Here is a 24,650-nt window from a genome sequence, read left to right on the forward strand (position 1 = left end):
ATTTTATCACATTCATAGGTTTGTGTATCTGTTACCATAATATGAATAGAGAACTGTTTTACTGCCATGATGACACTCTCATTTGCAAACCACACCCTTTGCCACTAGTTGTTCTCCATCACTGTAATTTATTTCATCATTTTAGAGTTTGATAGAAATAGAATTATAAATATTTGTTTGATGTACAATAACCTAATGATATTGGCTCAACCTAGTGTTTTCAAGGTCCATTCAAGCTGTAGCATGTATCAGTGATTAATTCTTTTTTGGGTGGCTAGTACTGCATTATTATATGTATGTACCAGAACTTATCCATTTGTTTATTAAAGTTATTAGGGTTGTTTCAATTTGGGGCCTTAGCGATACATTTGGTATGAGTACTCATCTACAGCTTTCTTTGTAGACATACATTTTCAGATCCCAAGGGTATAGTTGCTAGGTTATATGGTACATGTATTTTGGTTTTAGAAGACATTCCCAAATTTTTCCATAGTGGCTATACCATAGATTGGGTTTCCCACACCTAGTATGTACTTTTAAAATTTTATTTTAAAACTTTAATAAGCATTTGGTAAAGTATCATGGAGACTTCAATTTGTATTTCTCTAATGGCTGAAAATGATGTGTGTCTTTTTATGTGCTTATTTGCTACTGGATATCCTCTTTAGTGCAATATCTGTTCATTTTTTATGTCTTTTGCCCATTTTCTAATGGTATTACATGCTTTCTTAGTGTTGTTCTTTATATATTCTGACTATAATTCCCTTGTTTCAGGTTTCTTTTAAACCATCTGAGTCATCCTTGAGTGTGCAATTCAGGAATGTTGAGTATACTTGTGTTGTTGTAAATAGAGATCCAGATCTTTTTCATCTTCCCAAACTGAAACTCTCTACCCATTAAACACTAACTCCCATTCTCCCTTTGCCTCTTACCCTGGCAGCCACTATTTTCTGTTCATTTCTGTGAATTTGACTACTCTGAAAACCTCATATAATTGGAATCAGGCATACGGTTTTTAACTTTTTGTTCATTAATTCATTCATTCTGCAGTGCTGGGGGTGGAACCCAGGGCCTTGCATGTGCTGGACAAGTACTCTACTACTGAACTACATTCCCAGTCCCAGTGTTTGTCTTTTTTATGTGATTGTCTTATTTCACTCAAGCATCGTGTCCTTGAGGTTCATCTTGTGAGATAATGTTCATTGCAAATATTTTCTTTCTCTATGCCTTGTTTTTTGCCAACCTCTTTTAATGGTTTTTAGCAAAACAAGTTTTTCATTTTAATGAAGCCCACGCTATTTTTTCCTGTGCTTTTGGAGTTGTATCTAAAAACTCCCCACCTAATGCTAGGTTTTATTTTGTATCTTATCTAAAAATTTTATATTTTTATATTTCAAATTTAGGACTATGATTCATTTTGAGTACAGATTTTTTACATATCATATGAGGTTTAAGTCTACATTCATTTCTTGGCCTATGGCAGTCCAGTTGTTTTTGGTATTGAATTTGAGGGAACATTATGTTGGGTTTCATTATCTGAATTTTCTGTGGTAGTAGTTAAGTAGGTAAACCATTACTTCTATTTGATGAAATATTACCACTTATTAAATTGACCAACTAGGATGTACTTTTTTGAACAGTGTTTGTGGCTATGTTAGGTGCCTGAAGTATCTCTGGAAGTTGTGCCATTGGGTAGAGGTGTGGGTGTACAAAGCAGAACTTAACTTTCAATTTGTATTCTTTTGTGCCTTTTGGAACTTTGCCACTTCCATGAGTTTCCTCTTTTATAAGAAACTATGTGCAATATGAGTGTATCTATAGATTAAAAGGAAAAAAAGAAACTCCAAAGACAACATATGTATTCAGGAATTCTAGGGTTAAATTCTGGGTTCAATTCTCAGCACCACATATAAATAAATGAATAAAATAAAGGTCCATCAACATCTAAAATAGTTTAAAACAATGAGTAGTCTGTGTACAATGAAGTGACTGGTTTATTTAAAATGTTCTTTTTTTCTGAATTAATTGATTACTGTTTTTAAGAAATTTGGAAGGGGTGGGGCACACAAGATATTTTTAAAACCTAAGCCAGATGTGGTGGCAACCCCTTATAATCCTGGTGACTTGGGAAGCCAAGGTAAGAGGATCACGAATTCAAGGTCCTCCTTAGCAACTTATCATGGCCAGAAGCAATTTAGTGAGACAGTGTCTGGAAAAATTAAAAGGGCTAGGGATGTAGCTCAATGGTAAAGCACCCTGGGTTCAATCCCCAGAACCCCAAAAAACGAACCACAAACCTGAATGGTCAGGCTGGGGGTGTAGCTTTGGTGATAGGACACGCGCTTAGCATGCCCAGGCCCTGAGTTCAGTGTCCAGCTTCATAAGTACATACCTACCTGAGTTCCTTTTAAAAGTTACCTTAAAGGTGAACTTTTATTTTTATTTATTTATTTATTTTGAGAGAGAGAAAGAATTTTTTTAGTTTTCGGCGGATACATCTTTATTTGTATGTGGTGCTGAGGTTCAAACCCAGGCCGCACGCATGCCAGGCGAGCACGCTACTGCTTGAGCCACATCCCCAGCCCCAAAGTTGAACTTTTAAAATCAAAGAATAGAGAGTTACTTGTGCTGTATGCTGTACAGAAATAATTAGACAAATACCAGCATCTGAGATGTTGCAGGTTAAGGCAATTTACTCTTATCTGCTCTGTGTGCTTTGCTTTTGTGTTTCAGTGTGAAACCTAAATCTGAAATCCACGTGTCTATGGCCACTCCAGTCACTGTGTCCATGGAGACGGTATCCAATCAAAATAATGATCAGCCTACCATCGCAGTCCCTCCCACTGCCCAGCAGCCTCCACCAACCATTCCAACCATGATTGCAGCAGCCAGTCCCCCATCACAGCCAGCTGTCGCCCTTTCAACCATTCCTGGAGCAGTCCCCATCACTCCACCCATCACTACCATTGCAGCTGCACCACCACCAACAGCCACTGTGGGTGGCAGTCTTTCCTCTGTTTTGGGCCCTCCTGTACCTGAGATCAAAGTGAAAGAAGAAGTAGAACCAATGGACATCATGAGGCCAGTTTCTGGTAAGTTTATTTACATAATTCTCACTTTTGGCAGTTGTTCCTTTCCCTTTTCCTAACTCTCCTCTCTAGAGTTCCATCTCTGTGAGACCATCAGCAAGGAAACCCAGCTAACTCCTTGATGCCCCTTTTTGTTTTGTTTGTTTGTTTTATACTTAGGGCCTCAGTATGTTAGGCAAGCAGTCTACCAATGAACTATATCCTCAGCCCCATGAAGCCCATTTTAAATGTTGCATTTCATTGCTGGATGTGGTGGCACCAGCCTGTAATCCCAGCACCTTGGGGTGTGAGCCAAGAGGATTGCAAGTATAAGGCCAGTCTCAGCAATTTAGTGAGGCCCTAAGCAACTTAGTGAGACCCTGTCTCAAGATAAAAAATTAGAAAGGGCTGGGGATATGGCTCAGTGGTAAAGTGCTCCTGGGTCAATCCACAGTACCAAAAAACCAAAGTTGCATTCCATTCATTTTTATTAAATGAAAGAAATTATTTTTGAAAACTTAAGCCAATCTTGTTTCCCTTTTGTAATTGATTTTAATTTCAACCAAAATTGTGAAAAGATATTAATATTTCCCTATGGATTTCTTCAGTATAAATTCCTAGCATTCAAAGTAAGATGTGTAGTTTTGAAAATACTCTTTTGGGGGGTGAGGGGGTGTACCAGGGATTGAACTCAGGGGCCCTCAACCACTGAGCCACGTCCCAGTCCTATTTTGTATTTTATTTAGAGACAGGGTCTCTCTGAGTTACTTAGTACCTCACCATTGCTGAGGCTGGCTTGGAACTCGAAGTCCTCCTGCCTCAACCTCCTGAGCTGCTGGGATTACAGGCATGTGCCATTGTGCCCAAATTGAAAATACTCTCTTGATAAATGTGATTAGTAAAATCTTAAAGCTATCCACTACCTCTTTCCTCTCAACTCTAAACTTCCAGTTTATGAAAGTCAAATCATTTTGGAGGGTTTTTGTTGTTTTTTTGTTTTGTTTCTTAACAAAAGTACCATAGTCAGTATACAAAATTTATGAAATAGAGACAAATGCAAAGTGAAAATTAAGATTTTTGTTTCAGGACTGGGGATATAGCTCAGTTGGTAGAGTGCTTGCCTCCCATGCACAAAGCCCTGGGTTCAATCCCCAGCATATATATCTAATCATACATACCTAAACACACACACACACACACACTCAAAAGATTTGTGCTCCGTCTTCAGAAAACTTGGAATGGAACCACCATTTGACCTAGTTATCCCACTCCTTGATATATACTCAAAGAACTTAAAATTAGCATACTACAGTGACACAGGCACATCAATGTTTATAGCATTCAGTTCATGATAGTAAAACTATGAAACCAACATAAAACTATGGAATCAACAGATGAATAAAGTAAATGTGGTATCTATACACAGTGGAATATTACTGGGTATAAAGAAGAATAAATTATGGCATTTGCCAGTAAATGGATGGAACTGGAGACGATCATGCTAAGTGAAATAAGCCAATCCCAAAAAAACAAACGCCAAGTGTTCTCTCTGATATGTGAATGCTAACACAATAAAGAGCGGGGCGGGAATAGAAATTCATTGGATTAGACAAAGGGGGATGAAGGGAAGGGAGGAGGACAGAATTTTTCTATATTCGTATATGAATACACAACCAGTGAAACTCCACATCACATACAAGAACAGGATTGTAATTAGGATAAGTTATACTCCATTTATGTACAGTACATCAAAATACTGTCATATATATCTAATAAGAACAAAGAAAAAAAAGATTTGTGCTCATTTACCTAGTACTACCCACCATTTCATTGAGAAGGCTTTATTCCTTGTGTTGTTTTTTTCAGTAAGAGGTGTGGTTATATTGTATTTATGGTTTTTGTTGTTGTTTTGTTTTGTTTTGTTTTTCAGTTTTAGTACTGGAGATTGAACCCAAGGGCACTCTACCACTGAGTTACATCCCTAGTTCTTTTCATTTTGAAACAGGGTCTTGCTAAGTTTCTGAGATTGGCCTTAAACTTGAGACCCTCTTGCCTCAGCCTCCCAAGCAGCTAGGATTACAGGTGTGTGCCAGTGCACCTGGCTGTCTGAAGGTTTTTAAACCTGCTATTTATTTACTTTTTATTATAATGTATTATGCCATAAGTATATACTTCCATGGGTTTATTTTGCCTTGATAGAACTTCTGCAGCCTGTGTAGGGACTTTAGCCTTGCCAAGGCCAGTGGAAAACTGTTAGAGGGGCTTGAAAAGAGGAATGTGAGGAGCTGCTTAGATTTTAAGCAGAACATAGTGGCTCCTGTGTGGAGAAGACTGTGGGGGCAGAGATGAATGAGGAGATTTTGGAGAGACTGTTGCATTACTTTCAGGGAGGAGTGCAGAATCAGCTAGGGTAGTAGCCATGGAAGTAACGTGAGATGGTTGAATTCTGGATGTGTTTCTATGAGGATTTCTTTAAAGATTGAATGTTGAATGAGAGAGAACAGGGTCTGGGGCAACCCCAAGGTTTTTAGTCTTAGTAACAGGAGGCCATGGAGTTGCCCTTGGCTGAAATAGGGAAAACCACAGGAGGATCATATTTAGTAGGAAGAGTTTAGTTTTTAATATGCTAAGTTTAAGTTGTGTGTTTATTAGACATGCAAATAGGTAGTGGGATCTATTAGTCTGATACTTTGGAATAGAAAGTGAAGTTGCAGATATAAATTGAGGTGGTATCAGTATACATATTAATTGTTCTTAAAGCTGTAGCCTCAGTAAGTGGATGAGGTCATCTGGGGAATAAATGCCAATAAAATCAGTTTGTACACCAAACCCGACGGTGATTGATTGGGAGCAGGATCAAGAAAAAGTTAGGGGAGAAATACAAACATTGTATACAAATAACTTCTCAGGAATTTGTTATGAAGGGATAGAAAAAAAGAAGGGTAGTAACTGAAGGGAAATGATGTCAAGGTGAAGTTCTTATTTGGGTCTGTTTTGTTTTTGGGTTCTGAGGTTGAACTCAGGACTGTGTATGCTTGCCTGGTATGCACTCTACCACAAGCTCCACTCCCAGCCCTAAGAGGGTTGCTTTTTACTGTTGCTGTCGTCATCGTTTTAAGAAAAACATTCACTGGAGAAAAGATAGCCTGTTCAACAAATGGTGCTGGGAAAATGGAAAGCCACATGTAACAAAATTAAATTGAACCTCTCTCTCTCACCCTGCACAAAAATCAACTCCAAGTGGATCAAAGAGAGAGACTAAAACAGAGATCCTGCGTCTACTAGAAGAAGAAGGCCCAAATCTTCACCATGTCAGCCTAGGATCTAACTTCCTTAATAAGACCCTACAATGCAAGAAGTAAATCAAGAATCAATAAATGGGGGATGATCAAATGGTATCAAACTAAAAAGCTTCTTCTCAGCAAAAGAAACAATAATGTGAAGAGAGAGCCTACAGATTGGGAGAAAATCTTTACCACATACACCTCAGAGAAAGCACTAATCTCTAGGATATATAAAGAACTTAAAAAACTTAACACCAAAGAAACAAATAACCCAATCAACAAATGGGCTAAGGAACTGAACAGACACTTCACAGAAGAACAAATACAGTTGATCAAGAAACATATGGAGGGCTGGGGCTGTAACTCAGTGGTAGAGCACTTGCCTAGCATGTGTGAGGCACTGGGTTCAATCCTCAGCACCACATATAAATAAGTAAAATAAAGGTCCATTGACAACTAGAAAAAAAATATTTAAAAAAAGAAACATGGAAAAATGTTCATCTCTAACAATTAGAGAAATGCAAATCAAAATCACTGTAAGATTTCATCTCAATTCCAGTCAGAATGGCAATCATCAAGAATACGGGCAACAGCAAATGTTGGCAGGGATTGGAGAAAAAGTTACATTCATACAATGCTGGTGGGATGCAAATAGTCCAATCATTTTGGAAAGCAGTATTGAGATTCCTCAGAAAACTGGGAATAGATCCACCATTTGACCCAGATATCCCACTCCTCAGTCTATATCCAAAGGACTTAAAATCAGCCTACTACACTGATGTGGCAGCATCAAAATTTATAGCAGCTCAATTCAAAATAGCTGAACTATGGAACCAGCCTAGGTTCCCTTCAGTAGAAGAATGGATAAAAATAATATTTGATGGAATATTATTCAGCTTTAAAGAAGAATGGAATTATGGCATTTGCCAGTAAATGGGTGGAGTTGGAGAATATCATCCTAAGTGAAATAAGACAATCCCCAAAAAACAAAGGCTGAATGTTTTCTCTGATATGCAGATGCTAATTCACAATGAGGAGGGGCCGGGTGCTAGGGAAGATCAGAGATACTTTAGGTAGAAGGAAGGGGGAGGGGGGATATGGTGATAGGAAGGCAAATAGAATGAAACAGACATTATTACCTTTTGTACATATATGACAGCATGACCAATGGGATTCTACAACATGTACAATCAGAAAAGTGAGAAATTATACCCCATTTATATATATCAAAGGGCATAAATGCATTCTTATTGTCATGTATAACTAATTAGAACAAAAATTTTTTAAAAAAAAAAGGTGAAACAAATTTTGTATGTTAATTGGAGTAATCCACCAAGAAAAGAAGAATTGATGATGCAAGAGAGAGCTATGAGAATTCCTAGAGCAGCATATCAGGGGGTGGGAGGAGGTGAGGTCCAGTGTGTTTCTGTGTTCTGTTTGGGAGTAGATAACCCAAAGGAGGAAGAGAATATATGATCCCAGTCCATGTGGGGAGATGTAGTAATGGCATTTATGGACATTTCCTTCTGATTGCTTCTTTTTCAATAAATAGTAGAAGCAAGGCTCTACTTAGAGTAAAGATAGAGGAAGAATAGTCAAAAGCTTGAGGGAAGGGAAAATATTAAATAATCATCCAGAAAAGGAATGGACTTAGCGAACACAATAGAATTGTCCAAATGAGGCCAGTCATCATTGCTGTGTGTCTCTAGCTACATTCAGCTACATAGTTGGAGAATTAAATTAAACCTCTTTTGCATTTGCTAAATGAGAACAGTAAATCAAGAAAAGGAACAATGAAGGAATAAAATGAGTAAAATATAGAATTTAAATCTGGCAATGGAAGAGAATGAGTGTTATAAGTGATAGCAGAAAAGTGGTAAGATGGCTGGCCAGTATCTTCTCATGGGTTCTAAAGTTTGTTGGAGGCTATTTTTGAAGGGGACTGACCTGGAAAGAGAGTTTGGACTTGAGTTGGAGGCCAAGATGGCTGTCAAGCGTATTGGGATTATTAGTGGTGGCAGTGTAGGGTGTAGCTGTTGGCATCGGTAGCTGAGGTTGGAGAGGGTAGGGCAAGGCAAGTAGGTAGTAGACTGGAAGTAAGAGTCCAGTGAACCTTTAGAGTATGTTTAAGACCCTAAATATGTGAGCCTACAAACTCTAACTAATGTTTGCTCCCTTTCTTTTACCTGGACACAGCATCCCATGGTAGATAACAGTGCAGACTCCGAAACCATCCTGCTTCTGTTAACTTCCAACTTTGCTACTTGGTACTTATGTGGCTTGTGTCATAGTTTCTCATCTGTGAATTCAGGGATGATAATAATAATTCCTATATTTAGATTGTTTCTAAGATTATGTGTTAATAAGTTACCTGGTAGGAATTTATACTTAAAGGCCAGAACAACAGTGACTTCAACATGTAAGGATTTATCTCCCTTGAAGCATACCCAAGGCAGACAGTCCAGTGATGGTATGTGGACTCCATCTGTAGGGATCTAGGCCCTTTCCACCTTTCACTCAGCAACTCCTAGGATGTGATGTTCATGCTTTTGATTCAAGGTAGCTACTGAAGCTGCAAACATACATCTAGGCTCTAGGGAACAGAAAGAAGACAAGGAATAGAGAGTCATATCTTTCTTTTAAGGAAACATCCTTAAAAGTACTACAGAGCTCTCTGCTTTCATCTTATCTGACCACACCTACAACAGAGGATAAGAAATATCTTCTTTTAGCTTAGTGGCATTGTGCCTCTGTTAAAGCAAGAGTCCTAGAATGACAGAAGGTGAAGATGGCATTACAAAACATCTGACAGTCTCTGCCTCAGAGTGCTTGGCACAGTGAGAAGCCCAGAGAAAGGCTCAAGGAATACTAGGTGTCTGTACTGTCTTCTGAATTGTTGTTGTTGCTGGAAATCAAGTGAAGCATTCCTTGATATTTGGGTTCTCATAGATGTCTATGCTCCATTTCCTCTGACAGCAGTTCCTCCACTGGCTACCAACACTGTGTCTCCATCTCTTTCTTTGCTGGCAAACAACCTGTCTATGCCTACAAGTGACCTGCCACCTGGTGCCTCCCCAAGAAAAAAGCCTCGAAAACAGCAGCACGTGATCTCAACAGAAGAGGGGGATATGATGGAGACAAACAGCACTGACGATGAGAAGTCCACTGCCAAAAGTCTTCTGGTGAAGGCTGAGAAGCGAAAATCTCCTCCCAAGGAGTATATTGGTAATGGTCACTTAGGCTAATTCTTGTCTCCTGATACTTCTCACTAGTCAAGTGTACTTCCCAGAGGGTGTCCCCATTGTCAGTTTTCCTGATTGGAATTAAACTTGGAGAATGTTAAAAATATGTAATTAGCTCTTTAATGTCTTTTTTCTTTCCTTTTCAATAGATGAGGAAGGTGTGAGGTATGTCCCAGTGCGTCCAAGACCTCCCATCACTTTGCTTCGTCATTATCGAAACCCATGGAAAGCTGCTTACCACCATTTTCAGAGGTACAGCGATGTCCGAGTCAAAGGTCAGTCTTCCTAGAAACATCAAATATTAATGCATGAAACTGGTATAACACTGTCTGTAATTTTTTTAGTTGTTTATTGATTACACAGAACAGTAGGTTTTATTGAGAACATTCATATGTGCATATAACAGTTTGATCAATTTCATTCCCCAGTGCCTCCCCTTACCTCCCCTTTCCCTTCCCTAGTATAACTGGTATAACACTAATGAGTGTCTCCCTCCTACATTTATGATGACCCATTCTCCCCTTTATTGGCTATATTATTATAATCATAAAAGAAAAACAGGCCAGGCATGATGGCACATGCCTGTAATCCCAGTGGCTCAGGAGGCTGAAGCAGGAAGATCATGAGTTCAAAGCCAACCTTATCAATTAGTGAAGCTCAAAGCAACTAAGTAAGAGCTAAATAAAATACAAAAAATGGGCTGGGAATGTGTCTCAGAGGTTAAGAGCCCCTGGGTTCAATTCCTGGTACCCAAAAAAAGGAAGAGAAAAATAGATCTAGGGGTGTAACTGTAGGTAAATCATTAGTGTAACTCACTTTGCCTAACGTGTTAGACTCTAAGTTTTGAACCTGAGAACATTTTAATAAACCTACATGTAAATGAAAATGGTTAAATTATACTTTGCACAATGTCAGTAGATATTTTTTCTGATGGACTTTTAAGTGTCATTCATCTGAGATTAAATGAATGCACCAAGAAGTATGAGCTTCTAGAGAATTTATCACATTTCCCATTCTCCTACACAAATTCAATGTGGAAACTTGGAATCTGGGGGGGTGGTACTGGAACATTTTATTTTTTTAATTTTGAGACAGGGTCTTGCTAAGTTGCCCAGTGTGGCCTCAGACTTGCAGTCCTCCTGGGAGTGTAGGAGTGCATCACCATGCACAGCTGTTGGTTTTCCTGAGGCCTCAATGGGGTATTCATAAATGTCAGTGATTAGGGACAAAGGTGCTCACAGCTCAGTCTCAGTGGAAGTACGAAGATGACTATGCTTCCCAGCTATGTCTATTCTTCCTCACAATTAAACAGGTATCCTTTGATATAAATGAGGAATTGATTCCAGGACCATTCTCAGATACTAGAATCCATGGATGCTCAAGTTCCTTTATATAAAATGGTGTAGTTTTTGCATTTAAAGTATCTGCATCTTTCTGTGTATTTTGTCATTCCTAGATTACTTATATAATACAATGTAAATGCAAGTCTATACATGTTCAGTACAGATGCAGGTTTTTATGTATTGACAATCCACAAGTTTGAATCCACAGATGCAGAAAGCCAACTGTACTCTAAAATTTTTAAAGAAGGTGAGATTTCCAGAGGTCAGAGAGTTTTAACCTTCAGGAGCTAGGACATAGATCACTAAACATCAGTTAATGCCACGAGAATTCTGTAGCAGAATTTTTTTGTAATTGTAGATGAACAGAATGCCTTTATTTCATTTGTTTATTTTTATCTGGTGCTGAGGATTGAACCCAGTGTTTCACGCATGCTAGGCAAGCGCTCTGCCACTGAGCTACAGCCCCAACCCAACCTGATAATATTTTAGCCTAAAAAGATTTTTATTGTTTTTGAGACTCACTTTTCAATAATTATCTTTAGAAAGCTAGCTTGACAGCTGAAAGATTTATGATTCCTAGATAACTAATTGGTTATGTTTATAGTAACATCTCATTTTTACCAGGCCTCTTGACTATTAGTGAAGTACAGTACCTAAACTTTGTTGTCATATTCATATAAATAAATCAAGTTGGAATATTGAAAAAATTTTTATAAGAAGGAATGAAAAAGACAAACAGGGAAAAAGCACAAGAAGCAAACAGAAAACAAATCATAATATGATGGCCACAAGCCTTAACATTCAGTTGTATTCAGTTAAATATAAATATAGTCTCAACATACCAATTAAAACAGATTGGCAGAGAGTAAATGAAAAAGTACAATTTAACTATATGCTAAATGTAAGAAACTTATTTTGAATGGAAGTGACAGATTGACAGTAAAAAGATGAGAAAATAAAAACAAATTTCAAAAAAGGCAAGGATGGCTAGATTAATATTAGATAAAGTAGAAAATAAAATTACTAAAGACAAAGAGAAACATACTTTTAGAAAAATCAGTTGACCAGGAAATGGTCCTAAATGTATAGGCAACCAAAAACAAGAGCTTTTAGAATATATGAACTAAAAGCAAAACTGAAAGAAAAAAATAGACAAATGCACAGTTATAATTAGAATATTCACACCTTATTCACAACAATTAGCAGAATGAATTCTCAGGAAACAAGAATGTAGAATAAACACAATGAACCAACAACATCTAATAGACATTGATAGAATATAATTCTTTCAAGTGCTATGGATTATGTAAAGATAGATCCTATCCTGGATATAAAACAAACAGCTAATTTAAAGGAATTGAAGTCATATGGGGTATCTGCATTAATCATCATGGAATCAAACTAGAAGACAATGAGAGAGATAAGAGAAAAAAATCCAAACCATGGAAATTTAAATAACACATGTCTAAGTAATCCACAGTCACAAAGAAAGTCTCAAGGAAACTTTTAAAAAATATAAAACTCAAAGGCACTGGGGATATAACTGTTTGGTGGAATGCTTGCCTAATATTCAGAAGGTCTTGGGTTTCCTCCCCAGAAAAAAAGAGCAAAGTCAAAGCAAGTACAAGGAAGAAAATAGTAAGGATAAGAGGAGGAATCAGTGAAATTGAAAACAGGAAAACAGTAGGGAAAAAGGGAAACAAAAAAACTAGTTTTTTGAAAAAAAACTCATGAATCTTTAGCAAGATTGAAATAAAAGAGGATATGAATCACAAATATTTGTGTTGCATATTAGGAACTGTTATAATGTTATTTTTTCAATCTTCTGCTCAGTTTTTGCTTTCCCAAGAGCTGTTCCTATGGGATCTGCTTTTTCTACATCCTCACAACACTAATTATTGTACATCTTTTTTTATTATTATAACTAATCCTAGTGGGTATTTCATTGTGGTTTTGGTTTACGTTTTCCTAATAACTGATGATGATTAACTTTTCATGTGTTTATTGGTAATTTTTGTTTTGTTTTAGATACTGGGGATTGAACCAAGGGACAGTCTACCACTGAGCTATATCCTCACCTCTTTTATTTTTTCATTTTGAGATAGGGTCTTATTAAAGCTGTCCTCAAACTTGTGATCCTGCTGCCTCAGCCTCCCAGTTGCTGGGATTATAGGCACACACCATCATGCCCTACTCTCTGTTATGTCCTGTAACAGAGTGTCCTGTAATGTGTGACTCTATAATTATTGTAAAAAGCTAAGAAATTCTTTAAATCATATTTATGCTAATAAACTGCTTTGGCACATCATTATCACTCAAAGTCCATAGCTTACTTTAGGTTCATTCTTATTATATGAGTTTGAATAATAAATTAAGTTTTTCAAAATTAGTTTGTAAAATAATTTTCAGTTATTCATGTTACATTTGATTATCTTAAGTCCTAAAGAGTAATTAAGACCATGCAGAGGTCTAGGCACAGTTGTAGCTCAGTGGTAGAGCACTTGCCTACCACGTGTGAGGAGGCACTGGTTCCATCCTCAGCACCACATAAATATAAATAAATAAAGGTATTGTGTCCATCTATATCTAAAAAAAAATATTTAAAAAAAAAAAAAGACTGCCAATACAGCTAAAGTCAACTTTAAAAGCATCCCTCAATACTAGTCTGATTTTCCCCAGTCTTGTTGATAAATTTTGTATTTACTTTATTCCAATTTTGGTTACTGGACTTTTCTTCCAAATTTGAAATATAATTCACACTTGATTCATGTGATTCCCCAAGAACTGAATAATATCAAGAAACTTCTCAGACTTAATGACTAGCCCTCAGTGTGCTTGTAAACATCACATTGAGTAAGGCTTCTACTCACTAAAGACCATTTCCCCCTATTTTAAAAAAATTAGAGCTGGGCTGAGCACAGTGGTACACACTTGTTGCTTGGACTATAAGGCTAAGGCAGGAGGATTTGTTTTGAGGCCAGCTTTAACAATTTAGCGAGGCCCTAAGCAACCTAGGAAGACCACATCTCAAAACTTAAAAAAATAAAATAAAGGGAACTGGGAATGTAACTCGGTGGTAGTGCCCCTGGGTTCAATCCCCAATACCACACAAAAAAAGAAAAATTAGAGCCAGGTGTGGTGGCGCAGGCCTATAGTCCAAGCAACTCGGTAGACTGAGGCTGAGACTGAGATTACAAATCTTGAGACCAGACCAGCCTTGGAAATTTAAACCCTGTCTCAAAATAAAAAGAGGTAGGGATATATATAACTTAGTGGTAAAGAACCTCCCCTGGGTTCAATTCCCAGCCCCAAAATAAAAAGAGATTAGAACATTAATTTGTTCTTTTTAACTCACCAGATTAACAGAGTATAGTCTTCAAAACTTTCTTCTGGAGTAAACAAAAAGGAAGCCTTTATTCATCTAATTGACCTTATTCCTAATGACTTAAATGCCGAAGACTTATTTTTAAATATTTAAGTAAAAAAATTTTGATGAAATACTGGCACTTACCTGCTTAAATCAAATAGCTGAGCTTTATAAAAATTGAAACATACTTGTTTTTATATGGTTCCAGAGGAGAAGAAAGCTATGCTGCAAGAAATAGCTAATCAGAAAGGAGTATCCTGTCGTGCCCAAGGCTGGAAAGTCCATCTCTGTGCTGCCCAATTATTACAGCTGGTAGGTGCAGCTCAACAGTTGTTGTGGTAAAGAGGAACAGAGGCTGGAGATGTCTAAGTGCATATAACATTTTCTTTTGAGTAATTTGGAAGCATTCTAGACGAAAACAGGTTATGGTAGGATTTTTATGTGTTGCTGTATTTTATAAGCACTATGTCAGTTACATATGATTATAGTCTAAATCTTAGTTTATTTGAAACAACTATGGCAACAACTATAGGAAATAGCAGTAACCTTAAATAGTGTACACATGAGCCCCACCTCCCCACTCAACTCCCTCAGAGAAGGTCCTCTAACCAAATAATTCCCCTCACTCTGTGGACTGAGAATAGTTTCTGATTCTCATTGAGTAGTGGGCTTCAGTGATCTACCAGTTTTCATTATTACTCAAACCAGTCACATCTATCTTTGGGGAACAGAAGTGATCCCTTCCCTCTTGATATACTATAAACCCTGCCTTCCACAGCCCCTGCTTGTTCACTCTGTTTTTTGAGTGCAACCCCTTTGTGTCACTGAGTGGCATGCCCTGTCCTCCTTTCCTAGGCCATAAGTATATATAACTAATCAACTGACATTTATCTCCCCTATCCATTTGTGGATCTTTTATGATAGTTCAGCCTTTTCTGTAACCTTAGGATAGGAATTTCTCCTTTACCAACTAAGTAAAGAGTGGTCAATTAGCCAGGCACAGTGAGACACACATGTAATCTCAGCTACTCAGAAGGCTGAGGCAAAGAGGAGAACAAATTCAATGCTGGGGTAACTTAACACAAGTTCCTGTCTTAAAATAAAAATTAAAAAGGGCTGCAATGTAACTCAGTGATAGAGTACTTGCCTAGCATACATGAGGCCCTGGGTTTACTCCACAGCACCAAAGAAAAACAAAAAACAAAACCACCTCATAAAGTTTTCCCATCTTTGGAATAGCAGTGTTCTCAAGAATATTGTCTGCTATGAAGATCTAAAAAACATATTGCTGGGCTGGGGATGTGGCTCAAACGGTAGCGTACTCGCCTGGCATGCGTGCGGCCCGGGTTCGATCCTCAGCACCACATACAAACAACAATGTTGTGTCCGCCGAAAACTAAATAAATAAATATTAAAATTCTCTCTCTCTCTCTCTCTCTCTCTCTCTCTCTCTCTCTCTCTCTCTCTCTCTCTCTGAAAAATAAATAAATAAATAAATAAATAACATATTGCTGAGCCAGGCACAGTGGCATATGCCTGTAATCCCAGTAGCTTGGGAGGCTTAGGCAGGAGGATTGCGAGTTCAAAGCCAGCCTCAACAACTTATTGAGGCACTAAGCAACTCAGCAAGATGCTGTCTCTAAATAAAATATTAAAAAGGACTTAACCACTGAGTTATATTCTAGCCCTTTTTAATTATGGGTTCAATCGCTGGTGCCAAAAAAAAAATTTTAATTAAAAATTATTTAAAAACCTTTGGCTAGTTTTCACTTAGCAGAAAATCATATTTATGTGAGAAGAGTGAAGTTGTTTTTCAGAGAAAAAAGTTCTCCTTGAGGACAGACTCTGAACTGTGGCATGTTATATTACAAACCATTGTTGACCAGTTTCCTTCACTGTTTGGTAACCTTTCTATACCTTAGTCCTTGGGAGAAAGGACTTTATCACTCAAATAGCCCTTACACCACTGTTCAAAGTTGATTGGAGATGGGTTCATTTACCTGAGGTTAACATAGAAAAGTTTCTCTGAGGTCACGAAGTTCTTTTTCTTCTGTGTTGTAGACAAATCTAGAACATGATGTTTATGAAAGACTTACCAACCTACAGGAAGGGATTATCCCAAAGAAAAAAGCAGCAACTGATGATGATCTACACCGAATAAACGAACTAATTCAGGTTTGAATGAGCCCTTTCCCTTATGATCACCCACTTTATGAGATTGTTTACTGTAAAGTCTTACTTTTCCCATTTCCTTGCCTCATACTCCAGCATCTTTAGTAAAAATGTATTATTTATTTCAGCTTACATTGCCAAGAAACACTGGGTCATTTTCTCTATGTGAAAGTTTCAAAATGACCTCTGCCCAAAGGGCACCATTTCTCAAAAAGCCATGTCATCCTCGTGGCCACTGACTGATGATGTGCCATCTTCTGTTCCAGGGAAACATGCAGAGGTGTAAACTTGTGATGGATCAAATCAGTGAGGCCAGAGACTCCATGCTTAAGGTTTTAGATCATAAAGATCGTGTTCTGAAGCTTCTAAACAAGAATGGGACTGTCAAGAAAGTGTCAAAATTGAAGCGAAAGGAAAAAGTCTAGACCCAGAAGAATCAGAGTTTGGAAACAGAATTTATGAAGAATGATGATGATGGGGGTGGGGGGGAAGGGTTTGACTATTTTCAAAATGGAACATTGAAATAAAGGAAGTGTTCCTTAATTCACACATGAAAGCAGAGGGACCCATGGCATCCAGTGGCACAAAAGGATCAGAGTTGACCTGACACAGTGAGCCCCATTCTTTCTTTCAGGCACATCCCTGTTAAACCTGCTCTGTGTCATAAGTGACTCCTGATGCACAGTGACACAGATGGCTGACAGGCGTTTTTCAGCCTACAGTTTATGGACTGTATTTATCTGGTGGATTCCTGCAGGACCCATACTGAGCCTGGACTGAAAGTATCCACTCGGACCATCTGTTCTCTCTCTACACTGAAAATAAAGCCTCTTCTCACCCCAGTCAGTTCTTCTATCTGACCTTCAGATGCCCAAGTTGGCCTTTTTCAGTAGTGCCACAGCACCAAGAGAGCTGCCACATCTCACATTTAAAGGGTTCAAAGTACCAGTTCTTGTTACTTTTTTAAAGAACCATTTCCAAGTGAAGTTGTTATATTGTCTGTCCTGTGTGTCCAAATTGGGTTTTTGTGGAGGTTCAGAGCAGGTGACACCATAAGTTGCCCTGAGATCCTGTTCTGAAGTACATTCTTGGTTACCTGTACTTCCGTAGCTGGTGTGATGCTGTTAATTGTATGTACCACACATCTCCAAACCTTAATAAAGGACTCAAAGAGGTTTTTTGTACATGAGCGGTTTGCATCTTTTCTAAAGTGCATCAGTATTGTACTGCACATCACGTACATCTTTACCCTGCAGTTGTTTCTCATGCGGTGTTGATCCCACTCTTAAGGTTTTGTCATTCCCTGTAGGAGTTCTGCTCATCCCAGTAATTGGAAAGTGTTACAGTGGTGTAGTCTGTTGGCTCTTGGTTGTCTTAAATACAAACCTGATGATTAAATTGTAGGACTCTGAAGACTACAGTACTGGAGGCAGAACTTGCAGGTAGTTGGATTCTTTTCACAGAAGATTGCTCGTGCCTCTAATCTGCGTGTTAAGGCCCAGTCCTGCTTCCTTTGGACACATGACTGGCCATCTCCCTTCTATCTGGCCTTCATGAGACAGGCAGGAAAGATTGTCTCAGAGCCTCTTCCTCAGGACAAGACCTGCCCTCCCTCCTTGGAAACGTGTCTTAAGGAAGGAGGGAGTCCTTGGACCTGGAGTTCGTCCCTTTGCCCTGACCTGCACAGGGTTGAAATGAGGTATATGCTGTTTCTGCCTGGGCGGGTGGGACCAACACTTCAGCTTGCCCAGGACAGTCTCCCTGCTATTGACATGGGGAGTTTTCACCTGTTGTGTGATTGGGGTGAAAGACAAAGCCAACAAGGCAGCCTTGCTTGACTTTCACTGGGACATGGAGCCAACCTAAATGACTGGTTGTTTATTCAGGCATAAGCAGGTGTGACTGATGGAATAGTGCTCCTTTACCTGAGTCTGTCTATGCTCTTATTGTCAGGTGATCACACGTCTGCAAGCTAGGATAGGATAGGATTAGATGTTTGGGGTCCTAGGTTACAGAGGTGTTCTCCTAAGGTATTGTCGCCATTTAAACAAAATTTAACCCTTTCAAAGGAAGCTTGTCATCTTGCCAGTACAAGCCCTGAAAGTCAGTGCAGGTTAGAACAGTGTTTTCCCTCATCTTGTGAGGAGGACAACATAATCAGAAGTTGGGAGAGGGCTGGGGTATAGTTCGTTGGTAGAGTATCGATGTAGAATGTGAGCCCCTGTTTTCTGGTCCCAGCACTGTAAAAGGAAGTTGGGCGAAATGGGTAAATGAATTTTGTCTTTGAACACAACTGGGTTTTTTGTTGTTGTGACTGTTTTTTTCTGGTGCTGAAGACTGAACCCAGGAGCAGTTTACAAATGAGCTACATCTCCATCTCTTTATTTATTGTTTTGCCAGCTCTGAGATAGCGTTCTGTTAAATTGCCAAGGCTGGCCTTGAACCTTTGGTCCTCCTACCTCAGCCTCCCAAGTAGATGGAATTACAGGTGTACACCACTGCCTCAGCTAAACATAAGGTTTTTGTAAACTGTTTTCCAAGTAAATGATCTGGTAAGCTTGGACTATGTACACCTGTGAGATCATCACCATAATCACAATAGTGACTCTGTCAGCCCCCAAGGTTTCCATTTGACTCAGTCTTGCCTCCTTCCCCTATCTCATCCCTAGGCAAATATTAGCTGCTTTTTGTCACTCTAGACTGGCTTGTATTTTCTAGAATTTTAAGAGAATACAGTCATACAGCATGTACTTCTTGTGGAGAAGGAGTCAGGCTTTATTAATATAATAGAAAATAATGCTGAGATTTATTCGTGTTGCTTCTTTTCAGAAGTTCATTGCTGAGTATTTTGTCTGTCTTCCCTAAGCTATTTATTCACCTGTAGAAAGACATTTGGGTTATTAGCAAGTTTTGAATATCACAAATATAGGTTACGATCCTCATATTGTTTGTACAGACATCTGTTTGTATACAAAGTTGATGATTTTACGTTGTGCTTACTCCAGTGTCATGTAACCAGGAGAATAGTGCTGAGAAGCCCAGAATCCATTGCCTTTTTTTTTTTTTTTTTTTTTCCTGTACTGGAAATTGAACCCAAGGGAGACATCCCCAGCCCTTTTTATTTTGAGACAGGGCCTCTCTGGGTTGCTTAGTCTAGTCTTGAACTTGTAACCATCCTCTACATCCTCCTGAGTCGCTGGGATTACAAACATGAGACCCCACACCCAGCTCCAAGTAACTCCAGAAAAATGCATACTTAAAGATTTGAAGAAATTGGCCGGGGTGCAGTAGCACACATCTGTAATCCCAGCAGCTTGGGAAGCTAAGATAGGAGAATCCTGAGCCAACCTCAGCAACTTCGAGGCGCTAAGCAACTCAGTGAGTCCCTGTCTCTAAATAAAATACCAAATAGAGCTGGGGACATGGCTCAGTGGTCAAGTGCCCCTGAGTTCAATCTCCGGTACCCCCCCAAAAAAAGAAAGAAATTGGAATATATTTGAGATAACACTTCTGTCTTTACAGTGGAAAAATCAAACTGATCCGGGGGAAAAAAAAGTCTAATCCATCTGTCTAGTCTAGAAAATCATACTATTTTTAAAGCCTGGATATTTTGAAAAATCATTAAGTAGAAAAACCATATAATATTTTTATTTCCAACAGCTTTATCATAATAGTAACAGTTACATAGTTTCAGGGGTTGAAAGATTATTTGGAGGCTATTAAAAAGCATATGTTTTTACTTTTTTATTACAGAATACCATACATATGTAGAAAACTACACAGAGCAAATGTATAGCTTCATACACTTTTAACAATTTTTTTTTTTTTTTTTTTTTTTGTACCAGGGATTGAACTTGGGCACTTGACCACTGAGCCACATCCCCAGCCCTATTTGGTATTTTATTTAGAGACAGGGTCTCACTGAGTTGCGCTTCACGTTACTGAAGCTGGCTTTGAACTTGCGACCCTCCTGTCTCGGCCTCCCTAGCCTCTGGGATTACAGGCGTGCACCACTGCGCCCGACCACTTTTAACAATTTTGAAATAACCTCCCCAGGTGAAAAATAGAATCTTGCCAGTCACCTCAGAAGTTCCACAACTGTTGCATCCTGATCACAATCCTCTGCTTCCCCCACAAGAAAACCATCTTAACTTTTTTTTTTCAAATAAGCATTTTTTGTTATGCTATATAATACTCTGGTTTTTCCTTAGATTACATAAGTCTTTCTCCTTTTATTATGGTATATATAAAATGTCAAATGCCCTAATCTTAAAGGTATAATTTTGTGTATTTTGTCAAGTGTGTACCTTTACAGCCAACAATCAAAGACACCAGCATTTTTGCATCCCAGAAGGAGTGCCTCTCTGATGAATATACTTCACCCATCCCAGGAAGTAGACACTGATCTACCATCTGTTAACATAGATGGCACACAGTGGTGCACACCAGGAACCCCAGCTACTTCAGAGGCTGAGGCAGGAGCATTGCAAGTTTGAGGCCAGTCTGGGCAGGGAGAGCCAAAGAACCTATACGCACAAAAAAATGGATTTTTACTGTGAAAGTTTTTAACTTCAAATAAACTGATTCATAGAGTACATACTTAATTGTGTCTGGATTTTTTGCTCAACATAACTCAAGATTTATCCATTTGTTGTATCAGGTTTTTTTAAATTGCCAAAGGGGTATTTTATGTACATTCTATTCCATGGAACTGTTTGCCCATTTCCCTATTGAAGGGTATGTTGGTAGCTTCCTATTATGAACAAAACTGTATAAATGTGTAGAAATATCTTCAAATAAATAGGTAAAAATCTGTTGGATCTTGAGGTAAAGCTAAATTTTCTAAGAAACTGCCAAACGGTTTTCCACAGTGGCTGTAAGAGTTCCATTCCCGGCCAGCAGTGAATCAGAGTTTCTGTTGTTCCCCATCATTGCCAGCAAGGTGGGGCCAGTGTTACTGAATTTTAGTCATGTGGTATATCATCATTAATTTCATTGCAGTTCCCTAATGGGGTAGGACATTGAGTATCTTTTCATAGCTGATTTGCCATCTTTAATATGGTGTTTGGTGAAGTATCTGTTAAGGTCTTTGCTCATTTTAATTAGACTGGATTTTTGTTTTGTTTTTTACTGAATTTTAAGAGTTATTTGTATATTTTGTTCTCTCAATTTTTTTCTATTCTGAGTTGGGGGTCTCACAATGCTTCCCAGGCTGACCTTGAACTTCTGGGCTCAAATGACCCTCCTTCCTCGGCCTTCCAAGTAGCTAACTAACACTATAGGCCAGCTCCACCAAATCCGGTGACTTTTTTTTTCTTTGTATATTCTGAATACAAGTCCTTTATTAGATATGTGTTTTGCAAATATTTTCTTAGTCGTCATTATCTTTCTATTCTTTTAATAATTCCTTTTGAAAGCAAATGTTTTCAGTAAAGTTCAGCTTACCAATTTTTTCCCTTAAATCATGTATTTAGCATTATAAGGACTGGGACTATAGCTCCATGATAAAGGACTTGTCTAGCATGTATGAGGCCTTGAGTTCAATCCTCAGCACAGCAAAAAATAAATTTTTAAAAATAGACTTATTACCAAACCAAAGGGCACCTAGATATTCTTGTTTTCTTCTATGAATTTTATAATTTTATGTTCTACATTTAAGTTTATGGCCCATTTTGAGTTAATTTTTATGAAAGATGTATGTTCTGTCAAGATTTTTTTTTTTTTTTTGGCATTGTATTCTAGCACCATTTGTTGGAAAAACTGTCTTTTCTCCATATAATTGTGCTCCATTGTCAAAGATTAGTTAACTATATTTGGAAGGGGTGCTATTCTGTTTCATTGGCCTACCTGTTTATACTTGTTTATGCTTTCAAATACCATTTGTATTTGAATATCATAATTTTATAATCAGTCTGGAATTTGGAAATATTAGTCCTCCACCTCTTCTTTTCACTATCAAGATGGCTTTCCTGGGTATCATCTTTTCATACAAATTTTAGAATCTATAAATATAAGATACTCTCCTGGGTACTTTGATTAGGATTTCATAGAATGTATATTAGGAGAAACTGACAACTTGACAACATTAAATGTTGTAATCCATGAGTGTGAACTATTCTTCCTTTTATTTAGATCTTTGATTTATCAGTTTTGTGCTTTTTTTCATATATATCCTTATTAGGTTTGTACCTGCTTCAGTTTTCTATTACTATAATGAAATGCCTGAGACAATTAGTTTTATAAAAAGAAAATTTTTATTTAGTTCATGGTTCTGGTGGCTCCAGTCCAAGATCAGGCAGCCCCACTGCTTTAGGCCTCTGGGTAGGGCAGAGCAAACTACTTGCATCATGAACCAGGAAGCCAAGAGACCATTTTCTTCAAAGGTATGCCCCCTAGTTACTAAGGACCTTTTACTAGGCCCCATCTCTTTAAAAAAAATTATATATATAAAATAACTTTATTTTTATGTGGTGCTGAGGATCAAACCCAGTGCCTCACCCCTGCTAGGCTAGGCAAGCGCTCTACCTCTGAGCTACAGCCCCAGCCCAGGCCCCATCTCTTTATGGTTCTACCACCTGCCATTAGTGCCATCCTGGGCACCAAGGCTTTCACACAGTAATCTTTGGGGAACACTTACCTTAACCATCACAGTACTTAAATAGTTTATTGTTTTGGTACTGTTGTAAATGCTGCTGTGTTTTTAATTCTGATTATCAGTTTTTCTCAGGGGGTTATATAGAAAAGGAATTGCCACTTATATGTTAATATTGAATATCACAATATTGCTATATTGGAATGTTTTTTAATGTGTTGATTCAGAATCAATCAGAACATCATGAACAAGTACTTTTATTTGTTCTTTTCCCATCTGTAAACCATCTATTTCCTTTCCCTGTCTTTTTAGCATCAGGTAGGAGTTCCAGTAGGATATTGAATAAGAGTGGACAGTGTGGATTGCCTTGTTCCCAGTCTTGTGAAGAAAATGCCCAGTTTCTCACCACTATGATATTAGCTATATGGGTTTTTGTCAACGTTCTTTGTCAGGTTGAGGAAATGGCCTGTTTTTTTGTTTGTTTGGTTTTTTGTTTGTTTGTTTTGTGTGTTTGTTTTTTGGGTACTAGGGATTGAATTCAGGGGCACTCAACCACTGAGCCACATCTCCAGCATTATTTTGTATTTTATTTAGAGACAGGGTCTCACTGAGTTGCTTAGTGCCTCGCCATTGCTGAGGCTGGCTTTGAACTCACATTTCTCCTGTCTCATCCTCCTGAGCTGCTGAGATTACAGGTATGCACCACTGTGCCTGGTGGAAATGGCTTTTTTATTCCTATTGGGTTAGTATCTTTAATCATTGAATGAATGGTGGGTTTGGGCAAATGCTTTTGCTGCATTAGCCTACTGATATGATGGTTTACATTATTTTTTTTATTGTTGAAATAGCCTATCAAACCAGGATGCCTGGACTAAATCCCACTAAATTGTAGTATATATTTCTTTTTATACATTGTTAGATCCAACCTCCCAATATTTCTTTGCATCTATGTTCATATGAGATAGTAGTCTGTTGTTTCCTTTTATGTACTATCTTTGGTTTGGGTATCAGTGTAATGCTGGCCTCATAGAATGAAATAGGAAGTGTTCTTTCTGCGTGTGTTTTTCTGGAGGAGATTAGAGAATTAGTATTTTCCTCAACTATTTAGTAAAATGTATTAGGGAAAATAAATGAACATGATGCTTTCCTTTTGGGGAAATTATTCATTATTAATTCAGCTTTTAAATAGATATGTGCCTATTTGGATTATCTATTTCTCTTTGTGTGAGTTCCATTGTTAGTTCTTGTCTTCAAGGATTTGGGCCATTTCACCTAAGTGATTTGTAGACATAGAATTGTTCATAGTATTCCTTTATCATCCTTATCACGTCTATGGGATCAGTGATGGTAACCCTTTTTCACTTATTGGTTTATTCATTCATTTATTATACAGGGACTTGCTATGAACTCCTGGGCTCAAGCAATACTCCTACCTCAGCCTCCTGAGTAACTGGGTCTATAGGCATGCCCCACTTTACTGGACTTTGATTTCATTTTGGAAGCAATTTATTGAGATACACTTCATATACTATACAATTCACCTTCTTGAAGTATACAATTCAGTGGCTTTTATTGTGTTTAC

At 38.1% G+C, this 24,650-nt stretch overlaps 1 protein-coding gene across 5 annotated transcripts in view; it reads left to right on the forward strand.

The window, feature by feature from the left end:
- Positions 1-17,651, forward strand: part of Sap130 (Sin3A associated protein 130) — a 76,616-nt gene extending 58,965 nt beyond the window's left edge. For 4 of the 5 annotated variants that reach the window (XM_076865638.2, XM_076865640.2, XM_076865641.2 and 1 more), the window contains 6 exons: positions 2,734-3,092; positions 9,329-9,577; positions 9,744-9,869; positions 14,513-14,616; positions 16,366-16,479; positions 16,743-17,651. In XM_076865638.2, the coding sequence (XP_076721753.1) occupies positions 2,734-3,092; positions 9,329-9,577; positions 9,744-9,869; positions 14,513-14,616; positions 16,366-16,479; positions 16,743-16,901 (1,111 nt within the window). In that variant the 3' untranslated portion in view covers positions 16,902-17,651. The remainder of the gene's footprint in view (positions 1-2,733; positions 3,093-9,328; positions 9,578-9,743; positions 9,870-14,512; positions 14,617-16,365; positions 16,480-16,742) is intronic. The other variant, XM_076865642.2, reaches the window with a different exon arrangement.
- Positions 17,652-24,650: the final 6,999 nt, after the last annotated feature.

The sequence above is a fragment of the Callospermophilus lateralis genome, chromosome 9, assembly GCF_048772815.1.
Source record: "Callospermophilus lateralis isolate mCalLat2 chromosome 9, mCalLat2.hap1, whole genome shotgun sequence".
NCBI classification, from domain to species: Eukaryota; Metazoa; Chordata; class Mammalia; order Rodentia; family Sciuridae; genus Callospermophilus; species Callospermophilus lateralis.